At 61.2% G+C, this 26,281-nt stretch overlaps 4 protein-coding genes across 24 annotated transcripts in view; 2 read left to right on the top strand and 2 right to left on the bottom strand.

Annotated features, from left to right (window-relative positions):
• The window catches only part of AMBRA1 (autophagy and beclin 1 regulator 1), a 172,481-nt gene extending 163,186 nt beyond the window's left edge, over window positions 1-9,295 (top strand). For 6 of the 8 annotated variants that reach the window (XM_055310912.1, XM_055310877.1, XM_055310894.1 and 3 more), the window contains 3 exons: window positions 716-808; window positions 2,029-2,222; window positions 7,699-9,295. In XM_055310912.1, the coding sequence (XP_055166887.1) occupies window positions 716-808; window positions 2,029-2,222; window positions 7,699-8,204 (793 nt within the window). In that variant the 3' untranslated portion in view covers window positions 8,205-9,295. Of the gene's footprint in view, window positions 1-715; window positions 809-2,028; window positions 2,223-7,698 lie in introns of those variants that run through there. The other 2 variants (XR_008662550.1, XM_055310902.1) reach the window with 2 other exon arrangements.
• A 7,395-nt stretch (window positions 9,296-16,690) lies between these two features.
• On the top strand, window positions 16,691-20,065 carry CHRM4 (cholinergic receptor muscarinic 4). Its single transcript, XM_055310211.1, has one exon. The coding sequence runs from the start codon at window positions 17,530-17,532 to the stop codon at window positions 18,964-18,966; it is 1,437 nt and encodes a 478-aa protein (XP_055166186.1). The 5' UTR covers window positions 16,691-17,529; the 3' UTR covers window positions 18,967-20,065.
• Window positions 20,066-20,199: 134 nt separating this feature from the next.
• MDK (midkine) lies at window positions 20,200-23,028 on the bottom strand. 2 transcript variants are annotated; one of them, XM_055310214.1, is made up of 5 exons: window positions 23,010-23,028; window positions 21,812-21,888; window positions 21,535-21,702; window positions 21,255-21,416; window positions 20,200-20,554 (listed from the first exon to the last, which is right to left on the bottom strand). In XM_055310214.1, the coding sequence occupies exons 1-5, from the start codon at window positions 23,024-23,026 to the stop codon at window positions 20,529-20,531; spliced, it is 450 nt and encodes a 149-aa protein (XP_055166189.1). In that variant the 5' UTR covers window positions 23,027-23,028; the 3' UTR covers window positions 20,200-20,528. The 2 variants fall into 2 exon arrangements, with proteins under 2 accessions (XP_055166189.1, XP_055166194.1); XM_055310219.1 differs by lacking the exon at window positions 23,010-23,028 and adding an exon at window positions 22,129-22,219.
• A 238-nt stretch (window positions 23,029-23,266) lies between these two features.
• DGKZ (diacylglycerol kinase zeta) overlaps window positions 23,267-26,281 on the bottom strand; it is a 40,921-nt gene continuing 37,906 nt past the window's right edge. For all 13 annotated transcript variants that reach the window (XM_055310177.1, XM_055310173.1, XM_055310168.1 and 10 more), the window contains 6 exons: window positions 25,617-25,648; window positions 25,362-25,405; window positions 24,773-24,893; window positions 24,653-24,686; window positions 24,326-24,425; window positions 23,267-24,047 (listed from right to left, as the gene is read on the bottom strand). In XM_055310177.1, the coding sequence (XP_055166152.1) occupies window positions 23,931-24,047; window positions 24,326-24,425; window positions 24,653-24,686; window positions 24,773-24,893; window positions 25,362-25,405; window positions 25,617-25,648 (448 nt within the window). In that variant the 3' untranslated portion in view covers window positions 23,267-23,930. The remainder of the gene's footprint in view (window positions 24,048-24,325; window positions 24,426-24,652; window positions 24,687-24,772; window positions 24,894-25,361; window positions 25,406-25,616; window positions 25,649-26,281) is intronic.

The raw sequence follows: 26,281 nt of genomic DNA on the forward strand, positions 1-26,281 counted from the left end.
CCCTAGTAGGAGGCTCTGGGGCACTCATGGGCCATTTTTGGTTCTAGGAGCACCTTTCCCAGCTGCTTCCCAGCCTGCCCTGGCAAAGGAGGCTCAAGCTCTAGAACAGAAAGCCATGTGGGCCATTCTGGCTCAGTGGTGGCTTTCCCCTGCTTAGATTTCTGAGCTCAAGGCCAATTAATAATGGTAAGGTGTCTCATTTTCCTTCCTCTTGGCCTTCCCCCCAACCTGCCCACCCCTGGCATCAGGGAAGACCCAGTAACAAGAACCCATGCTCTCTCCCTTTCAAAGCACTAAGCCCACACTTTAGGCAGGGCTGTTCATGGCACCCTGTCTCTCCAGGGCCTCCCCAGCCTCTCATTTGCCATCTTAGCTCCTTTCTTTATGTCTGAAAACCACTCAACCCACTGCCTATGTAAAGTGTGGCTGTTTTTTAGCTATCTCTTAGTCCCAAGAAGGAACTGGTTAGGCATTGTTCAGAGGAAGGAAGAGGCTAAAACCCCACCACTACAGGCATTTGGGCTGCTGGAGAGTCATCCACGTGGCTCCAGCACTGAGCATCCTGGTGGGAATCTCTAGTCCTGGTCTCAGCTCAGCCCCAGGAGAGACAAAAGATGACTGCTGGGCCAAAGCTCAGGAAGTGTAAGGAGTTCTGGCCATTCTCTCTCTAATGTTCTCCACCTTTCCCCCTCCACCCTTCCCAACTGATTTTCAGGGCCTTAAACTCTGGTGTTGAGTACTACTGGGACCAGCTAAATGAGACTGTCTTCACTGTCCACTCCAGCAGCAGGAGCAGTGAAAGGCCTGGGTGAGTTTGGGAAGGGGGAAGGGCACAGCTGCTAGAGGCCTGTCCCTTCCACCTGCTTCAGATGGACTCTCAAGCGGTGCCCTCAGACTGCTCTGGGGCTCTCTGGGTGCCTCTCCTCAGCCACAACATCTCCTCTTTGATCTGCTTTATGCATTGAGCTTTTGCACAAATTCATTTGAGGAAAATATTCTATGGCTAAGGAAGAGAAAAAACATCTGCTCTTAATCTTGATTGAGAACAAACTAGGACATCCTGTGGCTTTTTCCCATCCTGGCCATGGTGTCTGGACACAGCGGGGTGAGGAGAGAAGAGGGAGCACTAGAGGGGGATGCTGTCCCCAAGAAGTGTGCTCGTGGTCCAAGGAGAATCTGTGGACAGTGCCTGAGGGACCATGCTGTTCAGAGCTGTAGCCCAGAGACAGACCCTCCCCAGGGGCCAGTTAGAAAGTAGGAACCTGGTACTGATCCTCTTATCACTTAATTTATTAATGAGGACTGAAGATTTTGAGAAAAAGTGCTGGGTCAGTAATACACCCGAGGCAATCACTGCTTCCTACAGGGCACAGCTGGAGGAGTCCCCAGAAGCAGCTAGAAATGAGGGGCTGGTGTCTGCCATGGAAGTCCTGAGCTCCCTCTGCTGCCAGCTGTAGCTGTCCTGGGGTGGGGGGACTGGCCCTTACTCGTAGGTCAGCTTGTGCTGCCTACCTTCACGACTCTCTTGTGGGAAGGCCCTGAAGGAGCCCAGAAGGGCTTTTCCTCCAAAATGGAGATACAGTGGAAATTCCAAGAATTTAAACTGGAATCTTGTCAGCATGTAGTTGGAAGGAAAAGTTAAGAGAGAAAAGATCCCTCTTCTGCTCACCCTTTGTCCAAAGATGTCAGCTGATGGCTTCCTGAATGTATGTAGATAAGAGTCCTAAGATCAGCCATCTCTGCCTCCCCAGAAAGACACTCACTGCTTAATGAGTGACTCAGTTAGCTGGTCTGCAAAATTGGATGGTTCTGCAGCCTTTCATTGTTCCAGAGCCTGGCCTGATCCAGGGGGCGTTATCTGCCATGGTGGAGAGGGGGGAGCTGCCGAGCTCAGGGCTTGTCCTCTGAGCCTGCAGGCCCTGGTGCAGGGGACTGTGTGCCCTAAGGATTGGCAGGCAACAAGCGGAATTCTGTGAGGCATGCTGTCCCGAGCCCTGCCTGGCTTCAGTCTGCCTTTCTTTCTCCTAGAACCAGCAGAGCCACGTGGAGGACAGACAGAGACATGGGTCTGATGAATGCAATTGGGCTGCAGCCCCGGAACCCCACCACCTCTGTGACATCTCAGGGCACCCAGACCCTGGCCCTTCAGCTGCAGAATGCCGAAACACAGACGGAGAGGGAAATCCAGGAGCCCGGGACAGCAGCTTCGGGTCCTGGTGAAGGTAAGAGTCCTGGCATTCTGCGGGGGAAATAGGACTGCGGGTCCTATCACTTGGTCCCTCCGCACAGACTGGTAGTGCTGAGAAAGGACCCTCCCCTCTCCAAAGGAGTACCCTCTTATCTGCCTGGGGAACATTCCCTTGGTGGTGTAAGGAGCCTCCTCAGGCAGGAGCAGTACGTCCCTGATCTGGGTCACTGTTTCCAACAAGCTGAGCTGCTCTTACCAAGTCCCCTGACCTCTGTCTTCTGTAAAACTCAGAGGACCCAGGCTGTTCTTCCAGAGAAAGTACACAGGGTGGCCTAGATGGAAAAGACTACCAGAGAGACTCACTGCTGCAAGCTCTTATTCTGGAGACAAGCACGCCGGCCTTGGGCTTCTAGGCCAGCTGCTCTTACGCTCATGGCTCCCTGTCACTCTGGCTGTGCCAACACACCACCGGCCCCTTCCTTCACCTACGTCAGGTGTACTCAGCCAGCCTCAGCCCTGGCTGGCTCTGTGCTGGCCTCACACTTCTGAGAACCAATTAGCACTTCCCAGCAGTAGAGCTTGAGCCACTTTGGAGCCTGTTGGCAGCTGTGTTAAGCAGGCTGTTCTCACTCGGTCCCTCTCCTTACCCTCACCCGAGCCCCCTTGTCAGTTGGAACATCAAACAAGGCAGCCACCAGCAGACACACATGCTTTCAGTCTGTGTTGAGCTCTGTGCTCAAAAAATGATCACAGAAGGAAAAGCCATGGTGTGCATGAGGCAGGGTAACAAATTTGCCTGTCTCCCCCCCAGGGAGCAACTTTCCATACTGTAGCTCCCTACAGGGCACTGTCCTTCTCACCGCCATGAACTGAGATTTTTAAAAGTTGGGCCCTCTCCCTTTGAGGCCCATGACTCATTGTTGGGTTCTGGCCAGTTTCAGAGGCCAGAACCTCATTCCCTTCCGGCCTCCACCCCACAGAGGAGAGCAGGTGGTGGAGGGTGAACTGTTCAGAGGCCAGAGGCACTCTTTGGCATGTATAGCCGTCTAATGCTGGAGTGCAGGCAGAGTGGGCTCAGATAGCTCGCTCTGTCTGTCTGGTACCCTGTGACCTTTGCCTAGAGCTCTGGATTCCCAGGTCTTCTCAGCATCCCAGTCCTTTTCAGAAAGCACCCCCTCACGTAGACAGAAATAAGAGAGAGGTATGTCACTGCCAGCTTTGTCTCTCCTGGGGCCAAGAGCTTTGTTCTGAGGTGCTTACCCCATCAGCCACCAACCACTCCTGCCACTCTGGTAGCAAGACAGGAGACCAGGAAGCAAGAGTCTCCTTGGGCCTACTTTCCTATCTAGCAGGCAGGCCTAGTGGCTCCACACACCACCACCTCTACTCCCAGCCCTGCCTCCTCTCTCTTCATGTTGGCAAACTGGGGGCCACCTGCAGGAACATGGAGAAGAAACCCTTAGTGAAGTCAGCTGACCCTTCTGGACTTAGCTAGAAGGTGGGGCCGGGGAGATACCATTGCACACACACCCCTACACATTAGAGTTCCCAGATGGATTAATGAGGGCAACAGCTCTGCCTGAGTAATTCACGTTCTGGGGCTGCTCCTTCCTTAGCCCTTTCCCTGTCAGTCAGCACCAAAAGTTTTCCAGACTACTCCTCATTTTTTTGCTCTATAAAAATTTGATTAAAATCTCTTCAGCTCTTTCTAAGACTTCTAGGAAGAGCTGTCCACAGGGGGAGTTGGCAAGTCTCAGCTTTTTGTGTTATCGACTTTCAAAGCTTCCCAACCCCATCACTCAGAAACGAAGGGGAGCATCCCCTGGGCTCGCTGTTTGCTCCCCATACTAATACAGTGCCTGCCCGGCATACAGTAGGCACTCAGGAAATTGTGGAATGAGTGAATGGAGTGAAGGCAAAGGCCTGTCCCTGAGCTTGGCTGCACTGCACTCCCCTGTCTCTGACTGCTGGAGAAAGGTTGCTAAGGCCTCCTCTGTCTGGTGAAGATGTTAGTTAGCCTCGCTGCAATAGCCTGGGCCCAGGGCCAGGGAAGAGCAGATGTGGAAAGTGAAGAGCTAGAAGGCCAGCATGTCCCCTGAGGGCAGGAAGGGGCAGCTCCTCCTTCCACCCAGCCTGGCTTCCCTCTTCTGGGCAGTGAAAGTCCCAGAATTAAATGTAGTTACAGGGCATTATGGGAACTTGCTGATCCCATCCTGGCCTCCGCATCCAGAAAGTACCTTAGAACTTGCCAAGGAAAAGCTGTCCTGTCAACACTAACTCAATTTCCCATTTTTCAAAGACAAAAAGAAATGCTTTTGCTGGGGAAAGAGACAGCAGAATTAACCTCTGGCCACCACTGCTCCTAGAGCTAATAGCTTGGATCCCCGGCCACAGCTGCCTTTTTTCCTCAAGCTCCAGCATGTTTTCTTCTTAAAGGATGTGCCAGCTGCCTCCAGTGGCTCTTAGCCTTGGCTTGGAATTCCCTGAAAGAGAAGCACAGTTCACAGCCATGAGGAAGCCGTCCATGGGCATGGTTTAACTTCTTCTGTCTCGTCTCCTTTGAGCACTTAGTTTATGGCTGATACTGTGTTAGGCACCATGAATCCAAAGATACTGCAGAGGGAATCAGGTTCAGAGGTGAAGCCACTGTCTCTTCCTTCAATAGGAAGTCCAGAAAGGTGGGCAGCCTGGGTGGCTCAGCGGTTTAGCGCCACCTTTAGCCCAGGGTGCGATCCTGGAGAGCTGGGATCGAGTCCCACATCGGACTCCCTGCAAGGAGCCTGCTTCTCCCTCTGCCTGTGTCTCTGCCTCTCTTTCTCTCTGTGTCTCTCATGAGTAAATAAATAAAATCTTTAAAAAAAAGAAAAAAAGAAGAAGTCCAGAAAGGAAACAAACGTTTAAGTACTTCTCACACAGCAGAGGGGTGACATGTGACCAGGTTTTAGAAGCTACCTTAAGTCTGGAGCACCTGTCATCAGCCGCTGGGAGCCCTTTTATTCAGCCACATGTGGTGGAATAGACACCAAGTCCAAGATCATGCATTAGACACTGGACCTGAAGATAAATAAAACTTACTCTGAGACCGTCAGGGACTTGCAGCCCTGGAGGGAGATACCATAGCCACAGATAAAACACACACGCATGCACATACACACACATACACACACACACACACACACACGGAGGAATGGGGCATTGTGAGGGCTCTGAGGGGGAGCAGACACTTCCAGCTGGGGTCCACAGAAGGCCAGGTGAGAAGGGTGGTATGTACATTGACTTTGACATTCACAGTGTGTGTGAGCAGGGGCAGGCAGGCACACAGCAGTGCCCAGTTGGCTTTGCTAAGTCACTGGTGCAGGAAGGGAGGACGGTCAGGGAAGAGGCTCGGACCTGACCAGAGGGCCCTTAAATGTCATGCTAAGGCGTCTTGACAACTGTGAGGCCTCTTGGAGCTGCTGGGTTTTAAACAGATTATGGACTTAACTAGAACTCAGTGAATCTGAGCTTAATTAGAATGGTAATTACTAGCAGCAGCATGGAGGCTGGGTGGAATGGGAAGAGATAAGCAAGAAGACCAAGAAATACAGCTGCAGTCCTGGTGAGAGGTGGCCAGGGCCAGAGCCACAGGCCCAGTGGGAAAGGGCAGGAGGGTCTCTCTGAGGACCTGGCTCTGGCACCTCCCTCAGAGCCCCAGGGGCAGCCCTGTCCTCCCCCTGGAAGTGAGCTACATGAAAAGAGCTGATAGTTCACTAGGCACAGAGCCCAGCACAGTGAGCTCCAATGCCAGCAGGCCTCGGGCCAGCCCCCGACACATCCCAGACCCAGTTTGGGAGGCCCTTGGTGCACAGAGTTCTTGGAAAGCAATGGGGGTGGCGGCGAGCACAAGAAGGTCCCCAGGGGGGCCTTGCCAGGCAGCCCTTTGGCTCACAGGGTAGTAGCTGTGCTGGCACCCGGGCCCTAGGTTGACTTTTCCTCTCACTCTTGGCCCCCAAGAGAAGTGCTGAGAGCCCTTCAGATTCTTTTCTTCTGCCCTGAGAATTGGCACTGAGCTGTCTGAGGGGGAAGTGGGGAAGGGCAGCTGCCTTAGGGGGCGGGGGGTGGATGGGTAGAATTGACAGGGAGAAAGCCCAGCCGGAGTCCCCACTGCTTAGTGCTGAGGAGAACCGTCTGATGAAGAGCCATGGCGTGAGGCTGCCAAGCACTAACAAGGAGGGAAAGATCTAATGGGGCCTTAGACACCGCGAAGCTCTGGAACTGGCTGGCTGGAAATCCAGCTCTAACAAGGCAAGCAGCGAAAAGGAACTGGACAGGGAGGGAGCAAAAAAAAAAAAAAAAAAAAGTCTTACAAAAATAGCTGTTGACAATAAGTACCCAAAAAAGAAAAATCCTTACCATCAGCGCCCCCAAATCTGCAAAATCCCAAACTGTCCAGCAAGTAGCCAAAGGAAATAAATTGATAGGTAGCGCCAGCCCCGGCAGCCCCGGGGGCCTTGATCATAGCTGCCCACAGGCAGGGTCAGTCCGAGAGCCGCGCACAAGCAGAGGGGAGGGTCCCTCAGGATGTAGCCCCACTCCCAGCCCCCAGGTGGATCACTGCAGTCGCTGTGAAGTCCCTGCTCTGCCCATTACCTCATTTCCTCAGCCCAGCACTGTGCGTGCTGGATCTTTTCATCCCTCTTCCAAAGTCTGGAAACTGAGGGAGGTGGATGGTAAGGGACTTGTCCAAGGTCACACAGCTAGTGAGTGGAACAGATCTGGGCCAGAACCTTCTCTCCTTCCCTGGAGATGTGGGCTGAATCCTCAGGCCTGGGCAGTTGGCTGTCTCTGGGGAAAGATGAGAGTATCAGGCATCCAGCCCAGCCCAAGGAGAACAGTAAATGGGAAACAGCCTGTGAAAGCTGGTGGGGAAAGAGGAGACCGAATGCCTTCTAGGGAACAGTTAAAAATCCTGTCTTCCTCGTGGGCTTTTAGGAAGTAAATAGAACAACACTGAGGGAAGATAGCACAGCTTTGAAATGAAGCAGAGCAGACTCTGCCTTTGGGCCACGCCTGTGGGTTGCCCTCTCTTTCCACGTACCAGGCAGCACTCCGTCCCCTGGGCCCGGGCCCCCGTTCCCCAGGACAGGGAGAGGGCAGGCTGAGCAAGCCATATGTGTCCACCCCAGCACCTTCACCCGTTTGGTTACTCCTGCCAGAAGGGTTGAAGCCAGACACCTGCCTTCTGGTCTAGCTCTGCTTCTTAACTGGCTGGGTGGCCTCAGCCACCACCTTCCATCCTCAGCCTCAGTTTCCCCGCCAGTAAAACAGAAATGGGAATTATGACCATTTTTGAGGAGTCTTATCTGGCTTTCAAGTCTCTGAATCAGTCTCAGAAGGAGGGAGTTGGACCCTTCTTGTTTCTGCTTTTAGCAGAGACTCCCCCCAGCTCCTCCTCACGGTGGTCTGCCTGCCTGCCTCAGTGGCCCCTATCAGTGCCCAACTCCCCCTGTCTTGTGCTCCCTACCTTCCAGGCGAAGGCTCAGACTCCGGTGCGAGCGGGGAGGATGCCCTCAGCAGGATCCAGCGGCTGATGGCAGAAGGGGGCATGACGGCCGTGGTGCAGCGGGAGCAGAGCACCACTATGGCCTCCATGGGCGGCTTCGGCAACAGCATCATCGTCAGCCACCGCATCCACCGCGGCTCCCAGACGGGCGCTGAGCCTGCGGCCGCCCGCGCCTCCTCGCCCCGGCCCTCCGCCTCTCGGGGACTGCTCCCAGAGCCTGGGCAGCTGGCGGAGCGGGGCCTGAGCCCCCGGACAGCCTCCTGGGACCAGCCTGGTGCCCCCGGGCGAGAGCCGCCCCAGCCGCCCCTGCCACCCCTGCCCTCTTCCTCCCCTGTCCCTGCCCCTCTCCCCCTTCCTGGCACCGAAGGACCAACGCTGCACTGCGACCTGACCAGTAACAACCACCTTGCTGATGGTGGTGGCAGCAGCAGGGGGGAAGCTGCAGGCCCCAGCAGGGAGCCACGGAACAGGTAGAGACACATGTGTGCACTGGTGCTTCCCCCTCGAACCGCTGAGCAGAAACCGGACCTCACAGCTGACTGGGAACTGTACACGCGGAAGAGCTGCGGGCTGCATCAGGGAACAGGAGCAAGAGGGTTGGGGGGTCGAGAGGAAGTCAGAGGCAGTGGGCATGAGGCAGTCGAATGGGCAAGGCTTGCCTCGGGGGGCTAGAACCTTCCAGGATCTGGAGCCCAGGAGAGCCATACTGCTGTGCTCCGTGTGAATGGAGGAGGAAGTGGGTATCCCTGCCATGAACCTCCCCTTTCTCCTAGAAACATGGCTTAAGAGACTCACCCCTGGGCAGAGAGCCCCAGAAGGGTGAACTGTCTTCCAGATCTGGGCCAAACCGTTCTGGACAGTGGCCAGTGGGGCAGCTTTGCCCTGTCTACCTGTTGCATGGGCAGAGCCACCAGGAGCCCAAGAGCAGGAGGAGCAGCCTGGCCCCCAGGAACCACCTCCATCTCTGAGCCTTCCAGAGCTTCACCCTGTCTCTATCATCTTACCCCACAGAGACCACAGTCAGGGGTCAGGCCAGGCTCCCAGATTCCTGAGGACAGGAACTTCCTGCACTTACTAATAGGGGACAGCCATGGAGTGAAGGGGGCAGCCTGCTTGTCTGATACAGGATGGGGTCAAGGGATGGTGGGCAGGTCCTCACTCAGGAGTGGGGGGTGTAGGCTGGCCAGCCCCCAGGGCTTGTCCACCAAGCTCTCCCCCTGCCCCACCCCACCCCCCGGCCCTCTGAGCAGCACCTGTGGGTGGCAGTATTCCATGAGCCCAGGCCAAAGCCAGCCCCAGGCTGGGGGAGGGGATGAGACTCCAGGTCAGAGTGTGAGGTCTCGGTCTGTGACTTAAGGTGTTGCATGTGGAATCTTGAACTGTACGTGTAGTTTCTAGTGGAGAAATCAAGGCTCTGATTATTTTGTTTTTAGTATGAAAATGTGATTTCTTTTCAGTTTGTAACTCATCATAGAAACATTGTGGTGGGAGGAGAGGGGATAGTCTGACTGCTAATGAGGGAAACACCAAAGATCTACATCATTAAAATGATGACATGCCCCTCACCAGGCTCCTCTCTGTTTGTTTCTGTGGAAGATGGAGGGGGTGGGTGCTGCGGGGGGAGAGGAGGGTCACTGAACTAAGCTGGGCCCAGGTTCTGTCAGTCAGGCTCTGTCTTTGGTGCTGCTGTCCTATGTGGGGAGCCCTGTCTGTCACCTCAGCAGAAGCTGCCAGTCAGGTGAGGGCGGCCACGTGTGCGTCATACCAGGTCTCTGCATACCACGTCTCTACATACCACCACTTCCTGCTTCCCCCCAGGCCCCCATTAAGGATTGGGGCAGCTTTAACAGTGACAGGTAGGTAGAGATGATGGGAAATCACTCATCCTGACTGCTTCCTACCAGGACTGGGGGGTCTGGAATGAAAATGTAACTGGCCAAAAGGCTGGATCCTCCTTAGTCTCTGGAAACCACCCATGATGGGTGTCTGGACTGGCCAGGCAGAGCGTGGTCTTGTCTACAGGCATTCTTCAGAGAAGCCACTTGCTGGCTGTTTGAGTTCCCCTTTACCTTGTATCCTTAGTACACTGGCTGAAGGGCCTGCCGTAGTCGTGGGCCTTTGCCACGTTGAGTTTCAAGCCAGTTAGGAAGTGGGAGGAGGATATTTGCCCCAACTCTTAGAGAAGTATACAGGGAAGACAGGGCCAACCCAGGCATTTTTGCCAGCAACAGCCATTTCTCTTTTTATGATTTATTTAAGAGCAAATGAGCATGAGTTGGGGGTTAGAGGGACCTGCTGAGCAGGGAGCCCCAGGCAGGACTCCATCCAGAACCCTGAGATCACCACCTGAGCCAAAAGCAGACACTCAGCCGACTGAGCCACCCAGGTGCCCCAGCAGCAGCTATTTCTTAACTGTCTCTTGTGTCAGCTCTGTTGCAGATGCTATGGAGCGTGTAGAATTACAGTCCCAACAGAGATAAAACCAAAAGATTAAATGGGCAAGCAAGTAATACAAAACAGTGTGGGGGGAAAAAAAAGCAGTGTGAAGAGCTATTACATAGTTATGAACCCTAGGATTTTCTAGAAAATTATGAGTGGATTCTGGACTAAAAGACCTCAGCCAGCTAGCTGTATGACCTTGGGCAAGCCACTTGCCTTTGTTTCACTTTCTTCCCTTGTAGTAGGATATAGGGCTTGTGTTATGTAACTTCTTAAAGTTACTTGGAACTGTAGTTTTGAGTCATTCTAGGTCAGAGAGCAGCAGAATGGTTAGAGCCAGCCTTCTTTGAAGAGGTGGGATTTGAGCTACTCATTGAAGGACGGAAGGATTGCCCCACTGCAAGCCCTCCACCCACGTACTTCCCCCGCCCCTCTCACCTTTGGGTGGAAGGCGGGCAGTAAAGACAAAACTGTGCCCCGGTTCCCAACTCAGTTCCACTTTTGGGTCTGGGATTGGAGGGGTCAACCCTACCTACCCCATGGTAAGGATTTCAGGGAAACTGGAGCAGCTTTGCCTGAAAGTTTCTGGAAGAACTCAAGGCAGTAGTTTGAGACATCTCTGGTGTCTGTGGCCTCCTGTCCTTGGCCTGGCTTGTTTCCTCTGTTTGACTTTATAAGCATCTGGCCACCATCTCCCCTCCCCATTCACGGGCACACCACAGTTCCCCCTTTGGCAGCACCACCCTCTCCTGGACCCTATGAGAGAGATGGCAAAGTGGAACAAGGGCAGGACTGTCACCTATTGTCTTATGAACCAACTGAGCCCAGTTTCCACATCTGTGAAGTGGGGGCAAGAACAATAGCTTCTTTCGTCCTTGGTTAGGCTCCGGGGAGATCAGATCATTCGCACAAAGGACAAGGCTTCTCGCTCTAAGCCTAGACAGCCAATCCCAGCCGCCTTCGGGAGCACCAGGGCCGACCTCCTCCTTCAGCGTGGAGAACTCCACACCCAAAGCCCCGCAGCGCTGGCTCCTGCCCCAGTTTCCTCCTGCCGCCCCCCCCCCCGTCAGCTCCTGCAGCCTCCCCTCCACTGCCCTACCCGCCCCCGCCGCCCCCTCACAGCCCCTCGCCCGGTTCCTGCGGGAGGGTGGAGGGCCGGGACCCGGGTTGTTTTTCTGAGAAAAGGAACCGGCGGTCTTAAGGTTAACCGGATGTTTGCGCTCAAAGAGTTTGGGGTGACAGGCCTCAGGGCCTGGGCGGGGGGGACACCCCCGACCCTGGCGGGCGGACCCCTGGAAGGGCCGTCTCGGATGGAGGCCGAATCGCGGGTGCCTGGTGGAGCGGAGCGAGCGGGCAAGGTCAGGGACGAGGCGGAGCTCTCCGAGGTGCTGAAGCCACCCGCCTCGGTCCCGCGGGCGCCCCCGCCGCGGACTCCCGGGCCCTCCCGCTCCGCACAGGCAAGGCCCCAAGTCCCCAGGCCCCGACCCGTGCGGTTCCCGGACACCTCAAGAGACCGGCTGCTCGCCCTGAGGTCCCGTTCCCGGCTCCGCCCCGGGTGACCTTGGGCACTCGGCTTCCCCTCACAGGCATCGGTGAACTCGCCCTCTAGGCCGCGGCTGGATAGGCGGCGCGTCCCACCCGCGGCTGGAGGGAGGACGGGGACGCGCACCCTTTCCCCGCCTGGAGGGCGGGAGCGGGGAGCCGGGCGGCGGGGGTGGGGGGCCGGGCCAGGGTTGTGTGCGATGGGCGGGCTCCTCTCTCGCCGGCGGACTGTTGCCTGCCTTCTCTCTCCAGCTCCTTCCCCGGCCCCGACGGCGCCCCTCTTCTCCCGCAGCCCGGCCGCCGGACTGGCGGCCCTGGGGCTGCAAACTGCCAGCGCCCGGCTCCCTGCCCCGACGGAACCGTGGCGACCGAGCCGACCCCACCCACCCGTGACCTCTTGTTGGGGTCAAGCGTTCGCGCCTCCGAGGCCCCCGTGTGAGCGGGACCCTGCGGAGAGTGCGGCCCGGCGAGGCGCGACCCCACCTCCAGGTCCCGGGTGCTCGGTCAGAGCGGAGGCGGAGAGCGCAGCCAGACGGGACTGCCAGCTCCCTCCCCAGCCCGCGAGGGGGCGCCGCGTCCCCATGACAACGCGGACACCCCACCCCGCCCCCAGCCCAGCCTCCCGGGAGGGCAGCGCCCCCCGCTAAGCCGCACTGCCCACCGTGGGCGGTGCCCCCGCCGTGGCCGAGCGCGGAGCTGCCGGCCGGCTCCCGGGAGGGGCGCCGTAGTCGGGGTCCCCGACGCCCCGGGTGGTGCCCCCCGCGCGTCGCAGTTGGGTGGCCGGCCCGGGGCGGGCGGCGCGGCCCCACCAGGATTGGCTGCCTCCCCGTGACATCACGCGGCTCGGGGAAAAGTGCGAGCGTGAGCGCGAGTCGAAGCCACAGCGCCGGGAGCTGCGGGCGGAGCAGGGGCCGCCCCTCGGCACCCCGTCCCCGCCCCCGGCCCGCGGGCCGCCCGCTGGTCCCGCCGTCTGTCAGGTGCGAGGGGACCGGGGCGGAGGTGTCTGGTAAGTGACTCCGCGGCGGCGCGGGGGCGGCGGGACTCGGTTGCGGGAGAAGGACCCGGGGCTCCCGGACCCTCCGAGGCTCCCCGGAGGCGGGTCCCCCCGGGACGGGGCCCCAGGCTCCTCTGGGCACGAGCGCGGTGCTGGGAGCTGCACAGGGCCCGGGGGTGAGGGGCCCCGCGGGAGGGAAGACCCGGAGTCTCGGGAGCTTCTCCAGGTGCGCCCCTGGGAAGGAATGGACGGACATTCAGGAGGTCGGGGGAGGGGTGCTGGCCCACAGCCCTCAGGGCGCCCGGGGCAGCCGTCGGGGGCGGGACCCCGCGTCCCAGCCTTCCCACCCGCAGCTCAGGAGGGCGCCAGGCGCTGGAGCCTCAGGAGCCTTTTTCCCGCCCGTCTCCCCGCCCCCCGCCCCCGGCGCCGCCGGCCCACTCCGGTACCTGAAGTCCTCCATCCGCGACCTTGAACCCCGACGGAAAACCCCTACCCGGCCTGGCGCCCCTCCCCCACTCCAGGACTACCCCCTGCCGTTGCCCAGGCTGCGAGCCCGGGAGAGCGGAGCCCAGCCCGGAGCCCAGTGGCGGAAGTGTCAGGTGCAGTGTCGATGCCAGATCCCCTGAGCCCCTTCTCCCTCCTGTGAACTCCGGAGTCTCTTCTCCCCGCCCCAGGGACGGATCCGGGGCCACAGCCCTCCCGGAGCCCTGGAGTGAATGCCTAAGAACCCACACCCCAACCCCCTCCCCACGGCGTCCAGAGCACGCGCTCCTTCTCGTCCGGAAAAGGGGGGGGCTCCAGAACCCGGGAAAGCACGGTGCCCACGCCCAGAGGCTGCAGGAACTGCGCGCTAGGGGGTTGGGGGGAGGGCGGGGCACCGGGGAGCCAGGGCCCCATCCACCGGGCCGGGGGCCTGGAGGAGCCTGCGGATGAGCCCAAAATAACCCCCAACCGGGCCCTCGAGGTCCGCCCAGGTCCAGGGCTTGAGAAACCGGGTGCCCACCCTAGCCGCTGGGTCCAGACGGTGCCTCTCTGGCGGGGTGCAGGGTTAGAAGTGTGGGAGGGCAAGAATCTCACACTCAACACTCAACTGACCTAAGCCCTGGCTGGGCCTCCCCGGTTTGGGGGTGCTGCGGTACAATCCCGCCCCACCCCCACCCCAGGCAGACTGGGCACCCTTTGGCCATAAGGCTGAGCCCGGTGTCCTGTAAGGCGACTCTAGCAGCGGCCCTTTGACAGAAGTCAGTCTCAGGCTGGGTCGCCACATCGCCGCGTTGGGGTGCAGACACCAACTGGGCGCTGGCTAATACGATGCCCCAAGGTCAGGGGGCCCCTTGCAGCTCGGGTTGTAGTCTGGCCACGACCCTTCCCCACCCACGAGCGGGGCACAATCCAGACACTGGCTCTAGACTCGATCTTCTCTGCGAAAGTCCGAGCCGAGCCTCCCGGCAGGGCCGTTCAGACCCGGGCAGGTCGCCGATCGTGGGCCTTGCATTGGCTCCTGCGCCCCAACTCACAGGTGCGCGCTTAACCCGACTCGCGCGCATCCCCCCGGCCCGCACACGCAAGCACAAGCACGTGTCCACATGGCACGGGCCTGCTCACGCGCACACGGGCACACCGGTATCCAGGCGTGGCCGAGCGCGCACACACGCACATGCAGACAGCTACTCGCTTCTACTCGCGCTCTCCGGTAATCACACACAAACAGAACTCGCGCTCGCCTTCCCGCCCACACGTCCCTCCGCGGGGCCGAGTGGAAGCCGCGCGCCCCTAACTTTCCCACCGGCGAACCCGCGCGGAGCCTAGGGCAGCCCCCGGGCAGGGGCAGGCAAGAAGTGGGGGGGGGGATCCACGTCCTTCCCGGGGGCGGCCCTGCCCTGGAGCTTCTGCGCTCTCGGTCGCGTTGGAGTTGGGGGCGGTGGCGGAGAGCTGCTGTCCGGAGCTGGCACCGGGGCTCGACATTGCCATCTAGCGGTGTGCACAGCCCTGGGCAGGGGCTGCTTGCCTCCCCAGATCTCGGGCGGGCCTGGATGGCAGAGAAACACCCCAGAGAGGGTTGCTGTCAGGATGTCTGCGGGAAACCCAAGGGGTCCAGAAGGATGGGCGGCGGGAGGCTGGGAAACACCAGGCCTCGCCCTTTCTGCGGCTGGCAGCTTCCCGAAGCGGATCCAGAGCAGGACTAAACCACCTGCCGCCGCCTTGGAGACAAGATGCCCCCAGATGGAGATGAGAGGTCTCTTCTCTTCTGAGAAAGCTAAGTGGGGGGAGCCGGCAGGGAGGGGGGGACCCTTAGTTCTTCCGTTTGGAGCACTGGACGGCAGAGACAGGAAATCAGCCTGAGACAGGTTGAGGTTGAGAAGGGGACTCCTGGATTCTAATCCCCCCCCTTCCTCCCCGCTTACACACTGGATGGCTTTGGGCAACTTAATTAACATTATCCTCATCTGTCAGAAGATACTTACATCAGTGAGATGGGGATGCTAACAGTACCTGCCTTCTCAGGCTCCTGTAAGGATTAAACCAGATAATCTACATAAAAAGCTCAGAGGGATTCCCGGCTCATAGTTAACACTCAATGAACAAGGGCTATTATGTTTTTCATATTTGGCCCCTCCAGTCCCGTTTCCATCTCGCTGGCCTGCGTCTTGGCCCCGGGGAGGCTAAAGCGAGGCTTCCTTGGAGCCTGCGGACGGAGGCCTCCCGCTCTCTGCACCTGCTTGCACCTGCCAGGGGAGGGCAGCCTCTGCAGCCGCTGCTTCTGCCTCCCAGCTCAGAGGTGGCACCTGAAGCTCTCAAAGCCCAAAAGTGGGCTGTCCGAGCCCCCAGAGAGGGTGGCATTTAGTCTTTGCCCTTGACTCCTTTGTGACCTTGGAGGTGGCAACACCACTCTTTGAGCCTCTCCTCCTGAGAACCAGGGATTTGGACAGGCGAACGTGAACTGCCAGGCCAGGAGGGTCACCCTGGAACGTGAACTGCCAGGCCACGAGGGTCACCCTGGCACTCGCCTCCAGCCTCTGGTGCATTTTTTTTCATGCTGCAGATGGAAAGTTTAGTTCCTGATCCCCATAGCTGCTTGGGAGGGGCCCCAGGACCCAGTCCTCTCTATTTTGCAAATGAGAGAGGGGCCTGAAGGTGAGGTGGCTGCTCTACAGCCACAACCCTGCTGGCCTTGGAGCCTGGGCTGCAGGGTGAGTGCTCCTTCCTCCACACTGGCTGCCTCTGCCTCTCTCTCACACACAGACGCTGTGTATACGGCAGTGCGCGGGGCTGGCGGGGCTGGGCTGGGGCCTGTGTGCGTGTGTAATGGTGCGCGTGTTGGCGGGTGTGAAGGAGGCAGGGCTGAACGGCTGCCCTGGCACAGCGCACTGGGCGTGGGCCTCTCTCACGTGTATGGAGAGGAAGGCGGGGGAGAGATGAAGAACCTGGGTGGGAAGGGGATGCAGGCTGGGGGCGGGGTTAGCTGGGGGACCCCCATGTGTGCTGGTGAGCCAGGAGGTGCCCCTGAGCTGGCCCCAGGCTCCCCTGCAGCGTTCCCCCCTCTTCCCTCTGGGACACGCTGGGTTCCTTTGGGTTCCCAGTTGGACGGAGGCCTGGCTCTGGCCCCTTGGAAGCCATGCGCATCTTTCCACAGCTGACAGGCCCTCCTTTCGGCCTCTGATGACTCGGGGTCCTCGGCCCCTGGCCATGAGGTCATGAACCTACTGCCCAGCACTGAGCCCCCTGTCCTGGGGCTGGCAGGGGGAGCTCAGGGAGGGGATGCTGCAGTGGTGGGCACCCCCTGGCCCCTCACATGGCACTCTCCTCCTCATCCTTGAAGTTCCCCACTCCAGGGCACCCCTGGTCACCCCAGGATCCTTCCCCACCAAGGTGGGATCACTGGCTCTTGCGGCTCTTTGGGCCTCCCTCTGACGGAACCCTTAGCTCTGGGACAGCAACACAATATTAAGGACTCGTGGAGACTTGGGCAGGTTACTGAACATCTCTGTGCCTCGATTTCCTCATCTGGAAGTAGTGAGAAATAAAGGTTTCTACCTCACAGACTTGTTGGGGGGAAGAAATCGGTTAATATTTATAGAAAGTACAGGAAGTGTCGGCCCCGTAGTAGACAGTGTCAGCTGCTAATATGTATTCTCGCCTGTGTCCTCAGTGCCTCCTGGAAGGATGGAGGACAGGTTCTCTGATAATGTTTGGTTACAAAATGACGGAGGATGTGAATGAATGAACACTTCTGCCCAGAGCCACGTGCTGACTGGAGCCCTCCCCATTGCTTCTCTGGGCCCCGCACACACTGGCCTTCTGTCTGTGCCCCGCATGTGCCCCAGGCCCTTTGCTCTGGCCATTGGCCCTGACTAAGCCGCCTCTGCAGCTCTTCGCATGGCCGCCTCCTTGCCATCGTCCAGATCACCTCCTTGGAGAGGCCTTCACTGATCTCCCAGCAAGGAAGCGTCCCAGTCTGTCCTCTGATTCACCCACTCTGCTGTGGCCCTGCCTTGTTTTCCTTCTAGCACTTGTTTGGTTGCTCGCGTGTTCATCTGTCTGCCCTGGCCAGACTGTAAGCTCCTCGAGAGCGGGGGCCGCGCGTGTCTCTTTCACTCCTGTAACGCGGGCACCCGGGACGGTGCTTGTGCGCAGCAGGCGCTCAGACCACGGTGACTGGCTGAAGACACGAGCGGGAGAGTGAGGGGACAGATTCTCTGCGGCCCGGCAGGATGGTGTCCCTCGGCGGCCTCGAGTTACCTCTCTAAAGCGCTTCGACACGGCTCACCCTTTCCTCTCTCTCCTTCCTCCTCCAGACACCGGCGCCCACTTCCGCCGAGCAGGATGGCCAACTTCACACCAGTCAATGGCAGCTCGGGCAACCAGTCCGTCCGCCTGGTCACGTCGGCCCATAACCGCTACGAGACGGTGGAGATGATATTCATCGCCACGGTGACGGGCTCTTTGAGCCTGGTGACTGTTGTGGGCAACATCCTGGTGATGCTGTCTATCAAGGTCAACAGGCAGCTGCAGACGGTCAACAACTACTTCCTGTTCAGCCTGGCATGCGCCGACCTCATCATCGGCGCTTTCTCCATGAACCTCTACACCGTGTACATCATCAAGGGCTACTGGCCCCTGGGCGCCGTGGTCTGCGACCTGTGGCTGGCCCTGGACTACGTGGTGAGCAATGCTTCTGTCATGAACCTTCTCATCATCAGCTTTGACCGGTACTTCTGCGTCACCAAGCCCCTCACCTACCCCGCCCGGCGCACCACCAAGATGGCAGGCCTCATGATCGCCGCTGCCTGGGTCCTGTCCTTCGTGCTCTGGGCACCTGCCATCTTGTTCTGGCAGTTTGTGGTGGGCAAGCGGACAGTGCCAGACAACCAGTGCTTCATCCAGTTCCTGTCCAACCCAGCGGTGACCTTCGGCACAGCCATCGCTGCCTTCTACCTGCCCGTGGTCATCATGACGGTGCTCTACATTCACATCTCCCTGGCCAGTCGCAGCCGAGTGCACAAGCACCGGCCCGAGGGCCCGAAGGAGAAGAAGGCCAAGACCCTGGCCTTCCTCAAGAGCCCCCTGATGAAGCAGAGCATCAAGAAACCCCCGCCGGGGGAGGCGGCGCAAGAGGAGCTGCGCAACGGGAAGCTGGAGGAGGCGCCTCCCCCCGTGCTGCCCCCGCCGCCGCGCCCCGTGGCCGACAAGGACACTTCCAATGAGTCCAGCTCCGGCAGCGCCACGCACAACACCAAGGAACGACCAGCCACGGAGCTGTCCACCACGGAGGCCACCACGCCTGCCATGCCCGCCCCGCCCCTACAGCCGCGGGCCCTCAACCCAGCATCCAAATGGTCCAAGATCCAGATTGTGACGAAGCAGACAGGCAACGAGTGTGTGACAGCCATCGAGATCGTTCCTGCCACGCCGGCCGGCATGCGTCCGGCGGCCAACGTGGCCCGCAAGTTCGCCAGCATTGCCCGCAACCAGGTGCGCAAGAAGCGGCAGATGGCGGCCCGGGAGCGCAAGGTGACGCGGACCATCTTTGCCATCCTGCTGGCCTTCATCCTCACCTGGACGCCCTACAACGTCATGGTCCTGGTGAACACCTTTTGCCGGAGCTGCATTCCTGACACGGTGTGGTCCATCGGCTACTGGCTCTGCTACGTCAACAGCACCATCAACCCGGCCTGCTACGCTCTCTGCAATGCCACCTTTAAAAAGACCTTCCGGCACCTGCTGCTGTGCCAGTATCGGAACATCGGCACTGCCAGGTAGGTGGCAGGGGGGCCACAGAAGGTGCTGGTGGTCACGAGTGTGTGCTGGGCTGCGTGGTCGCTCACGTGGCTGTTCAGGGAGAGATTTGGAAGCATCTCTCCGCGTCCATGTTCACCGAGGAGGAGAACTGAGGTCCCCAAGACCCCGTGAGTCTCAGGAAGAACCTCTGGCTGGATTCAGAGAGACCAGATCTCCGCTCAGGCTGAGGAGGGTCAGCCCCAGAAGCGTCCGAAGCCAAAACTGCCTGGCCCGCCTCCGTCGCCCTGCCTCAGGGAGCTGGGGGGGCACTGGCCTTCTGGGGCGCCTGCCCCACTGTGACCAACCAGCATGGCTGGAAGAATGGACGTCTGGAGGGGGAGCAAAAGCCCAGGATCCCCTTGGGAGGAGCAGAGGAGCCAGTGCTTGGGAGAGGAGGCTTGGGAAGGGGGTGGAAGGGTGGGGCCCCCCATTCTGCTGTAGTTGGTGCTTTCTCCCTGCTGCACCCCGCATGTAGGCCCAGCCCCTCCTCCCAGGTCCCATCCCAGGGGCAGAGATCTCCCCTTGCTGCAGTACTCAGCCAGGCCCTGGTTGGGTGGGCAGGTGGGTTAGCTGGAGGCTAGGTGGAGTGGGCTCTTGGGCACCCCGCCCTCCCTCATCCTCCCACAGCACGGCCCTAGTCACGGTCAGGATGGGGCAGCCGGGGGGTCAGGGTCTCAACACTCAGGAACGGAGGCCTGGCTTCCTGCGGTCCCATGCTGAGCAGAGGCCCACCAGATTCTTAAGAGCCCTCCCAGCAGGCTTCTGCAGAGTGTGAGGGAGGCCCGGGGCTTGGGGGAGAATGGGCCGACTTGACCCACACAAGCCTCAGTGACAGTGGGCACGGCACAGGCAAGCAGCCCCCATTTCTTCCCTCCCAGTAGACAGAACCTTCTAGTGGTAGTTGGGCTGTACCAAAGGACCTTTGGCTGAGATGAGGAGTGTCAGTTCTCACGAGCCTTCTGGGTTCTCTCCCAGCCCCTGGTATGGCCCCCTGGAAAGACCACATGGAAGGGCTCAGGGGACCTGATGGGGGCACCCTTTCAGGAGTGAGGAGGGGCCCTGGAAGCAATTTTCATAACCATTCTGCTTTATCCATGAGCTCTGGGGAGCACTCACCGCCAAGCCCCCAACCCCCCTGAAAGCCACAGCTCCTCCAGCCTTGCCTTTCCTTCACAAGTTCCTGCCCCTACAAATTACCACAGCAAACTCCCTGGGTTGGGGCTTTTATATATTAAAGGAAAAGCTTTTATTGGGAAAAACAAAAAACGACGGTTTATTTATTTCTTAGTAATGGCATCTTTGTGGGGAAGAACAAAAGGGGGTACCGGGAATCACATCCCTCTGGGGCAGGAGGCTCAAGCTGTCCGCAATCCCCTGTCCCTCCCCGTCGGGGACACTTGAGGGTGCTGGTGGAGGAATGAAAGGGAAGAAGCAGGGTATGATTGATAAAGCTAACGAGGAGACAAAAGGCACTGGTAGTTAGATCCTGGGCCTGCGGGAGGGAGGGCACCGGCCCCGGGCTCCTGGGCATCCAGACCTGGCTGCTACTCCTTTCCCTTCCCTTTCTTGGCTGTAAAACAAGCAAGAAATAAGGTGTTAGCAGAGTTGGGGTGCCCTGGCAGGGACCCGGGTATATACATGGGGGGAAGACTCTGCCCCCTAGTGGCTCTTGCTCAGCGGCCGCCGGTGGGGAGCGCAGCCATGTTGGTGCAGGAGCTGCCCCACGCCGACCTCCGCTTTCGCTGGGCTCCCCAAACCTCCCGGCTGGGGGCCCCGCAGCCCCGGCCCCCACCTCCTGCCCGGAGCGGTGGGCGGATTCGCCCCTGCCCGGTGGCCTCTCTGGGCTGCTGTGAATCAGGAATGAGCCGAGGGCCGGGGGCAAGTGTGGCCGGGAGGTCCCTCTAATACCAGAAAGGGACCCACGCTGACCGCGGGTTCCCTCGGGCTGCACAGACGACAAAGCCAGGCCCTTCCAGGACGGCTTCCCCGAATCCTAAGCAAGATGCTCCCGCAGAACAGAGCTTGTCTGTACTTCCACCTGGGCCAGAGGGTCTTCTAAGTCCCGAGCACCTTCTGTGGGCCACCCGCACTCCGCCCGTGCTCACCTAAGGGATCTCTACAGACGGGGACACCCGGGGCAAGGCTGTCAAGCCACTCGCCACCGTCCAAAACCTCAGCCTTAACCTTTCCCCTTCCCGGGCGGTGGCAGCGCCCCCGCGCCTCCCCCCACCCCTCCCGCAATGACCTCACACCCTCCCCGCGTCTCTGACCTTTGGCCTTGGCTTTGGTCTTGGGGGTGCAGGGCTTGGTCACGCGGATGGTCTCCTGGCACTGGGCATTGTACCGCGCCTTCTTGAGGGTGCCTTGGCGGGCTTTGGTGCCCGAGCCCCCGTCACACGCCCCCCAGTTCTCAAACTTGTACTTGCAGTCCGCTGGCGGGAGAGCGCCCGGGGTCAGACCTGCGCAGCCCGTGGCTGGAGGCCACGGGCCGCCCACGCTTCGGGGAGGCTGCGCCCCCCTCTCCTGCCCTCCGCGGGCGCCCCACCTCACCTCCGAACTCCTTCTTCCAGTTGCAAGGCACCCGGCACCGGATGCGCTGGGTCTGGGCCCCGCAGGTACCCTCGCGGAAACCCACGCCGCAGTCCTTGCTGCTGGGGGTGCAGGGCCCCCAGGTCCACTCCGCGCACTCGCTCCCCGGGCCGCCCTTTTTCACTTTGTCTAGGACGCACGGGGAACGGAGCTCAGACTCACCCGGGGGCGGCTTCCCGGGGTCCCGGCCGCGCCGCGCGTCTCCAGCCCTCCGGCAAGCCCCCACACCCCAGATCACCTTTCTTTTTGGCCACCGCGGCGGGGAGCGCCAGCAGGGTGAGGAGGGCGAGGAGGAGGAAGCCTCGGAGCTGCATCCTGCGGGGACAGGTCGGGTCAGGGCCCCCGCCCGCCCCCTTCCCCACGGGGGGCCGCGCGCGCCCCTCCCGCCCCCGCCCCACTCCCCAGGCCCACGGGCCGCGGCGGCGGCGGGAGGGCTGTGGGGTCGGCCCCTCGCCGCCAGCCGGGGCGCACGGCCCGCACGCGGCCCAGACCCCCAGCCCGCCTCGGGGCGGCGGCTCGGCTGGGGCCCGGGGGCGAGGGGCCCCGCGCGCTCACTCGCTCGCTGCCCGCGGTGCTGCGCTCCCTCCCGCGCCGGGCCCGTCCCGCTCCGGCCGCCGCGGCCCCTTTTGTCTCCAGAACCGGTCTGAGCCGGTCACATGGGCCCCCGCCCCCTCCCCGCCCCCCGCACCCCCCCGACGAAGGACCCGCCCCGCCCCCTCCCCTCAAACCCGCGCCGCCCCCGACCCCGGCGTGCCCGCCTCCGCTCCCGCCCCGCGCCCGCGGCGCTTCCAGCCCCGCTTCCCGCCGCGGGTCCCGCACCCCGCTCGCCCCGCCCGGGCCGTCCGCGCTCCGACGACGGGCTCCGCCCGCGCCCCACTTGCGAGCCCGGGGTCTCCCGGCCCCAGGCCCCCGTCCGGCCCCGGCTGCCCCGGCTGCCCCGGCTGCCCCGGCCCCAGCTGGCCGCCGCCGCCCCTGCCCGCGGCGCGGCTTGGAGGGGGCTCGGAGCCCCGGGGTCCGGGTCCGGCGCTCGGCCCGCCAGCAGCGTCCCAGCCTCGGTGCGGCCCGGCCCCGAGGCCTGTTTAACCCCGTCGAGGGCCGGCCCGCCGCGTCCCCGCCGCCGCCGGGAAGGGGCGCCGCCCCGAGTGTGCCCGGGACGCCCCGCGCAGCGTTCGGGGGCCCCAGAGGAGGCGCTCGGGCTCGGGGGCGGGAGCGGGAGGGGACCCGGGCCTGGAGCCGGTGAGGCTCGGAGCTGACAAGAGCCGTCTGAGAAGTTCCAGACCGGCCGCAGCAAGCGCCCACCCCTTCCGACCGGGGGCCTTCGGGGTCGCCTCGCCGAGCCCCTAAACAGCGAGAGCCGCTGAGGCCTGGGGGAGGGGGCTTGCCCTAGGCCGCGGGGCCGCGGGGCCGGAGAATCTGGGCCTCGCCCCCCGCCCCACCTCTCTTTCACTTTCATTGTTACCGTCCCTGCGGGAAGCGGGAAGCGAGAGGAAATCAGCTCCTCCCCTGGGCCCCGCCGAGCTAGGCCGCCAGGCCGAGGTCAGGCCCCGGGCAGGCCAGAGACCCCTCCCCCAAGCAAGAGCCAGGTCTCCCCCAGAAAAGGGTCTGGGTCCAGGGTGGCCAGTCCCGGGCCCCCCAACCCCCCATCCAGACCCCACTGCTCCTGGAAGACCTCCTCCACAAGAAAAGAAGAGCAGAAAGGAAAAAAATCCACTTTACTGAGTCACACCCAGCTGTAAACATGTCACCATGAGAGCCCCACTCCAATCCCCAGGCCACACAGTCAGCGGGGATGAAATGACTGGAGTGCAGGGGGTGGGTCACCAGGGTAGGCGCCAAGCAGGGCAGCGGGCAGGCAAATGCAGCAGGCTCTGTGGTTCCAGAAGGAAGCCCCGGGGAGAGTGGGGACTGGGCGGGAGAGAGGGCCCAAGCTGCCAGCACGCTCAGAGCCAGGCCCCTAAGGGACCAGATGGCTTAGGAAGCCTCTTCCCGAAGGCTCCCCACTAGGGCCCCAAACCCTGCTGCCCCCCCACCCCTAAACCCCAGGGAGGGCACCCGCTGCAGGAGGGGGAGGGCTGTCCAGCCCCAGGCTCCCAAAGGCCTGCCCGGCCCAGTCCAGTTTCTTGTTCCCCTGTCAGCCCTGGGTCAGTCTGAGGCCTCGGGGGCAGGTGAGGTCCCCCAGCTCCTCAGAGCCCAGCCCTGAGCCCGGGTGGCTCCTCAGGGGGCAGCACGGGGCTCCTTCCCTGGGGCCTGGGTCCCCCCGTGGCAGTCCGACTGGAATGTGGCAGTGCGGTGGGCGATGAGGGGGCTCCTCCTCCGGCTGGCCCTGTCCCTCCTGCTGCCCGGCGCTGGCCTCACAGCTACACGGCCGTCTCTTGGTCCTCCCGCTGGATCATCTGGTAGTGCTGCCGGTTCTCCAGGTAGGCAGCCAGCTCCGTGTCCTGAGCCTTCTCGGCCCGCTGCCGGGGAGTGTCGCCCTGGATGAGGGGGGAGCTGCCATCAGTTCAGGGACCTGTTGGCCCCAACATGCTTAGGAGAGGGGAGGGGACCTTCCCTCCAGGTCACCAGTGAGGAAAGGAAAAGCTTCAAACGACAGCCAGTCACAGGCTACCCCCCTCGCCCCCCCTCCCCCCACCGCAGGCTGAGGCTTCTCAGGGTCTGGACAGCAGTGACTGAAGGACAGCCTGGAAGCTTCCAGTCCTCCGTCGGGAAAGGGCTGCTTTGTGCTGCGTAGACTCCCTGCTGGTCTGCTCACCTGCTGGTCTGTCTTCATGAGAGAGGCCCCAGCCTCCACGATGTAGTGGCAGATGGTGCGCTGGCCCAGGGCTGCCGCCTGGTGCAGACACGTCTCCCCACTGTGGAAAGAGGGGCTGGCCGTGGACCCCCATCCTGTCCTGGGGCCCTCTGGTCTGTCGCCAGAGGGCAGTCAGACAGAAGAGGAAGCTCAGGGCCGTTGGGGGCAAGGGCAGGGCGGATGTGGCCTGGAAGGGTTTACAGGCTCTGACCAGCCAAGTGGGAGGGGCTAGATGGGGACAGGGCAGTTTCCAGGGCGACCAGGGTCTGGCCCTGCCCAGATACTCACTTCTCCTCCACAGCATCAAGGATCTCTGGGGGGGCTGGAGGAGAGGGGAGGGGGAGGTCAGAGACGCCTGGTGGTCTCCCGCCTGGCCCCTGGCCCCGGGGACCCTAGTGGCAAGCTCACCGTGGTCCAGGAGGTAGCGGACCACTTCCTTGCTGCCCGTGCTGACCGCGTGGTGCAGGAGCGTGCGGCTCTGCTCGTCCCGGTGCATGAGGTCACCCCCCGCTCGGTGCAGCTCCTGGAGCTGAGGGCAGGAGGCAGAGCAGGGCTGGGGCTCCTCAGGACCACCCTCCCGCCAGCCACAGAAATGTCCCCACCTCACAGAGGCCGCACGCCTGAGATGAGTGTGCTCGCACACATCATCCCTCCGGGGGACTTTCTGGGCTGCAGGGGAGACACACTGGGCTTCTCCCATCCCAGGCACCCATGGGTTCCTGGGGAGCACTGGCCACCAAGGCCTTGAGCCCGTAGTTCCTCTAGGACTCGCTCTTTTCTGAGCACTAGGGACAGACTGTGCTAGGAAGCCGCTGTGAAAGGTCGCTGGGGGTGGGACAGGGACAGTCACCATGGAGACCCTAGAGAGGGCTGGACAATGACAGATGATGACAGCTTGGAACAGGCTAATTCAGCCCCACCTGGAGGCCCTGCCCCACAGGGCACGTATCTCAGGGTCGCCGTGGGGAGAAGACGGGCCCTGGCCCTGCGCTAGTACCTTACAGAAGTTGTTCCTCTTGGCAGCCTCAATCAGCTCTTCACCTGCAGGGAACACCCGCCCATTACGCTCTGGGGCTGAGGCCCGGCCCGGGGTGGTGCACAGACACCCTGGGCGGGGATGTGGGCCTGCCGGGGTGCGCCTGCCGAGGGCTAGGTGGCATGACCATGCCAGCCTCGGGGCTGTGATTGTGGGAGGGTGTGTGTGGGTCCCCCCCGCCCTTCCCAGGACCAAGGGAGAAGGGAGAGGCCTCACCTTTGGGGGGCACTGCGTCCCCTGGCAGTGACCTGCAAGCAGAGCAGGATGAGATGGGACCCAGTGACAGCACAGGCCCAGCCTGTCACCCTCCCTGCCCCAAGCAGGGGGCGCCCTGTGTTCTTTCAACAGTTTATTGAGTGCCTCCTACATAGCAGGTGCCTAGCAGGTGCCGTGCTAGGTGCTGGCGATACAGCAGGGACAAGACACGGAGAGCTTGCTCTCACGGAGCTTACATTCTAGTCAGAGAGACAGACAAGTCAACAAATAAATAAGGCCTTCTCCAGGTGGGAAGGGTCAAGAAGAACACCAGACGGGGTAGTGGGATCTCACAACTGCAGCCAGGGTTCCTGGGAAAACTTCTCTGGGGAGGAAACCCCTAAGCTGAGGTCTGAGTGGAGCGGGGAGCTCAGTGAGGTACAGGGAGGGGGTTGTGTCTGAGGCAAGGAACGTGCAGAGGTGGGCACGCTTGAGGCCCTGAGGCCTGAAGGCCACGGGTGGTGGGCAGTGGGGATGGAGGGGAGGCTGGGGGCCAAGGCTTGGGCTGCGGTGCTCAGATGTGGGGGGCTGGGGGCGTGTGCGGTGGACACGTGAGACAGGGAGCCCAGGGCTTTGGCCGGCGCAGCAGGGTGTATGGTGATGCCACTTCCCCGGGGGGGGGGGGT

The sequence above is a fragment of the Nyctereutes procyonoides genome, unplaced genomic scaffold, assembly GCF_905146905.1.
Source record: "Nyctereutes procyonoides isolate TBG_1078 unplaced genomic scaffold, NYPRO_anot_genome, whole genome shotgun sequence".
Taxonomy (NCBI): domain Eukaryota; kingdom Metazoa; phylum Chordata; class Mammalia; order Carnivora; family Canidae; genus Nyctereutes; species Nyctereutes procyonoides.

What these genes read in the sequence shown, in the direction of transcription:
- MDK (XM_055310214.1), bottom strand. An exon ending in CTGGAAGAAGGAGTTCGGAG is followed by an intron (nt 21,417 to 21,534) that starts GTGAGGTGGGGC and finishes CTCTCCCGCCAG; the next exon opens with CGGACTGCAAGTACAAGTTT. An exon ending in GACCAAAGCCAAGGCCAAAG is followed by an intron (nt 20,555 to 21,254) that starts GTCAGAGACGCG and finishes CTTGTTTTACAG; the next exon opens with CCAAGAAAGGGAAGGGAAAG.
- CHRM4 (XM_055310211.1), top strand. Translation starts at nt 17,530, where the DNA reads ATGGCCAACTTCACACCAGTCAATGGCAGCTCGGGCAACCAGTCCGTC.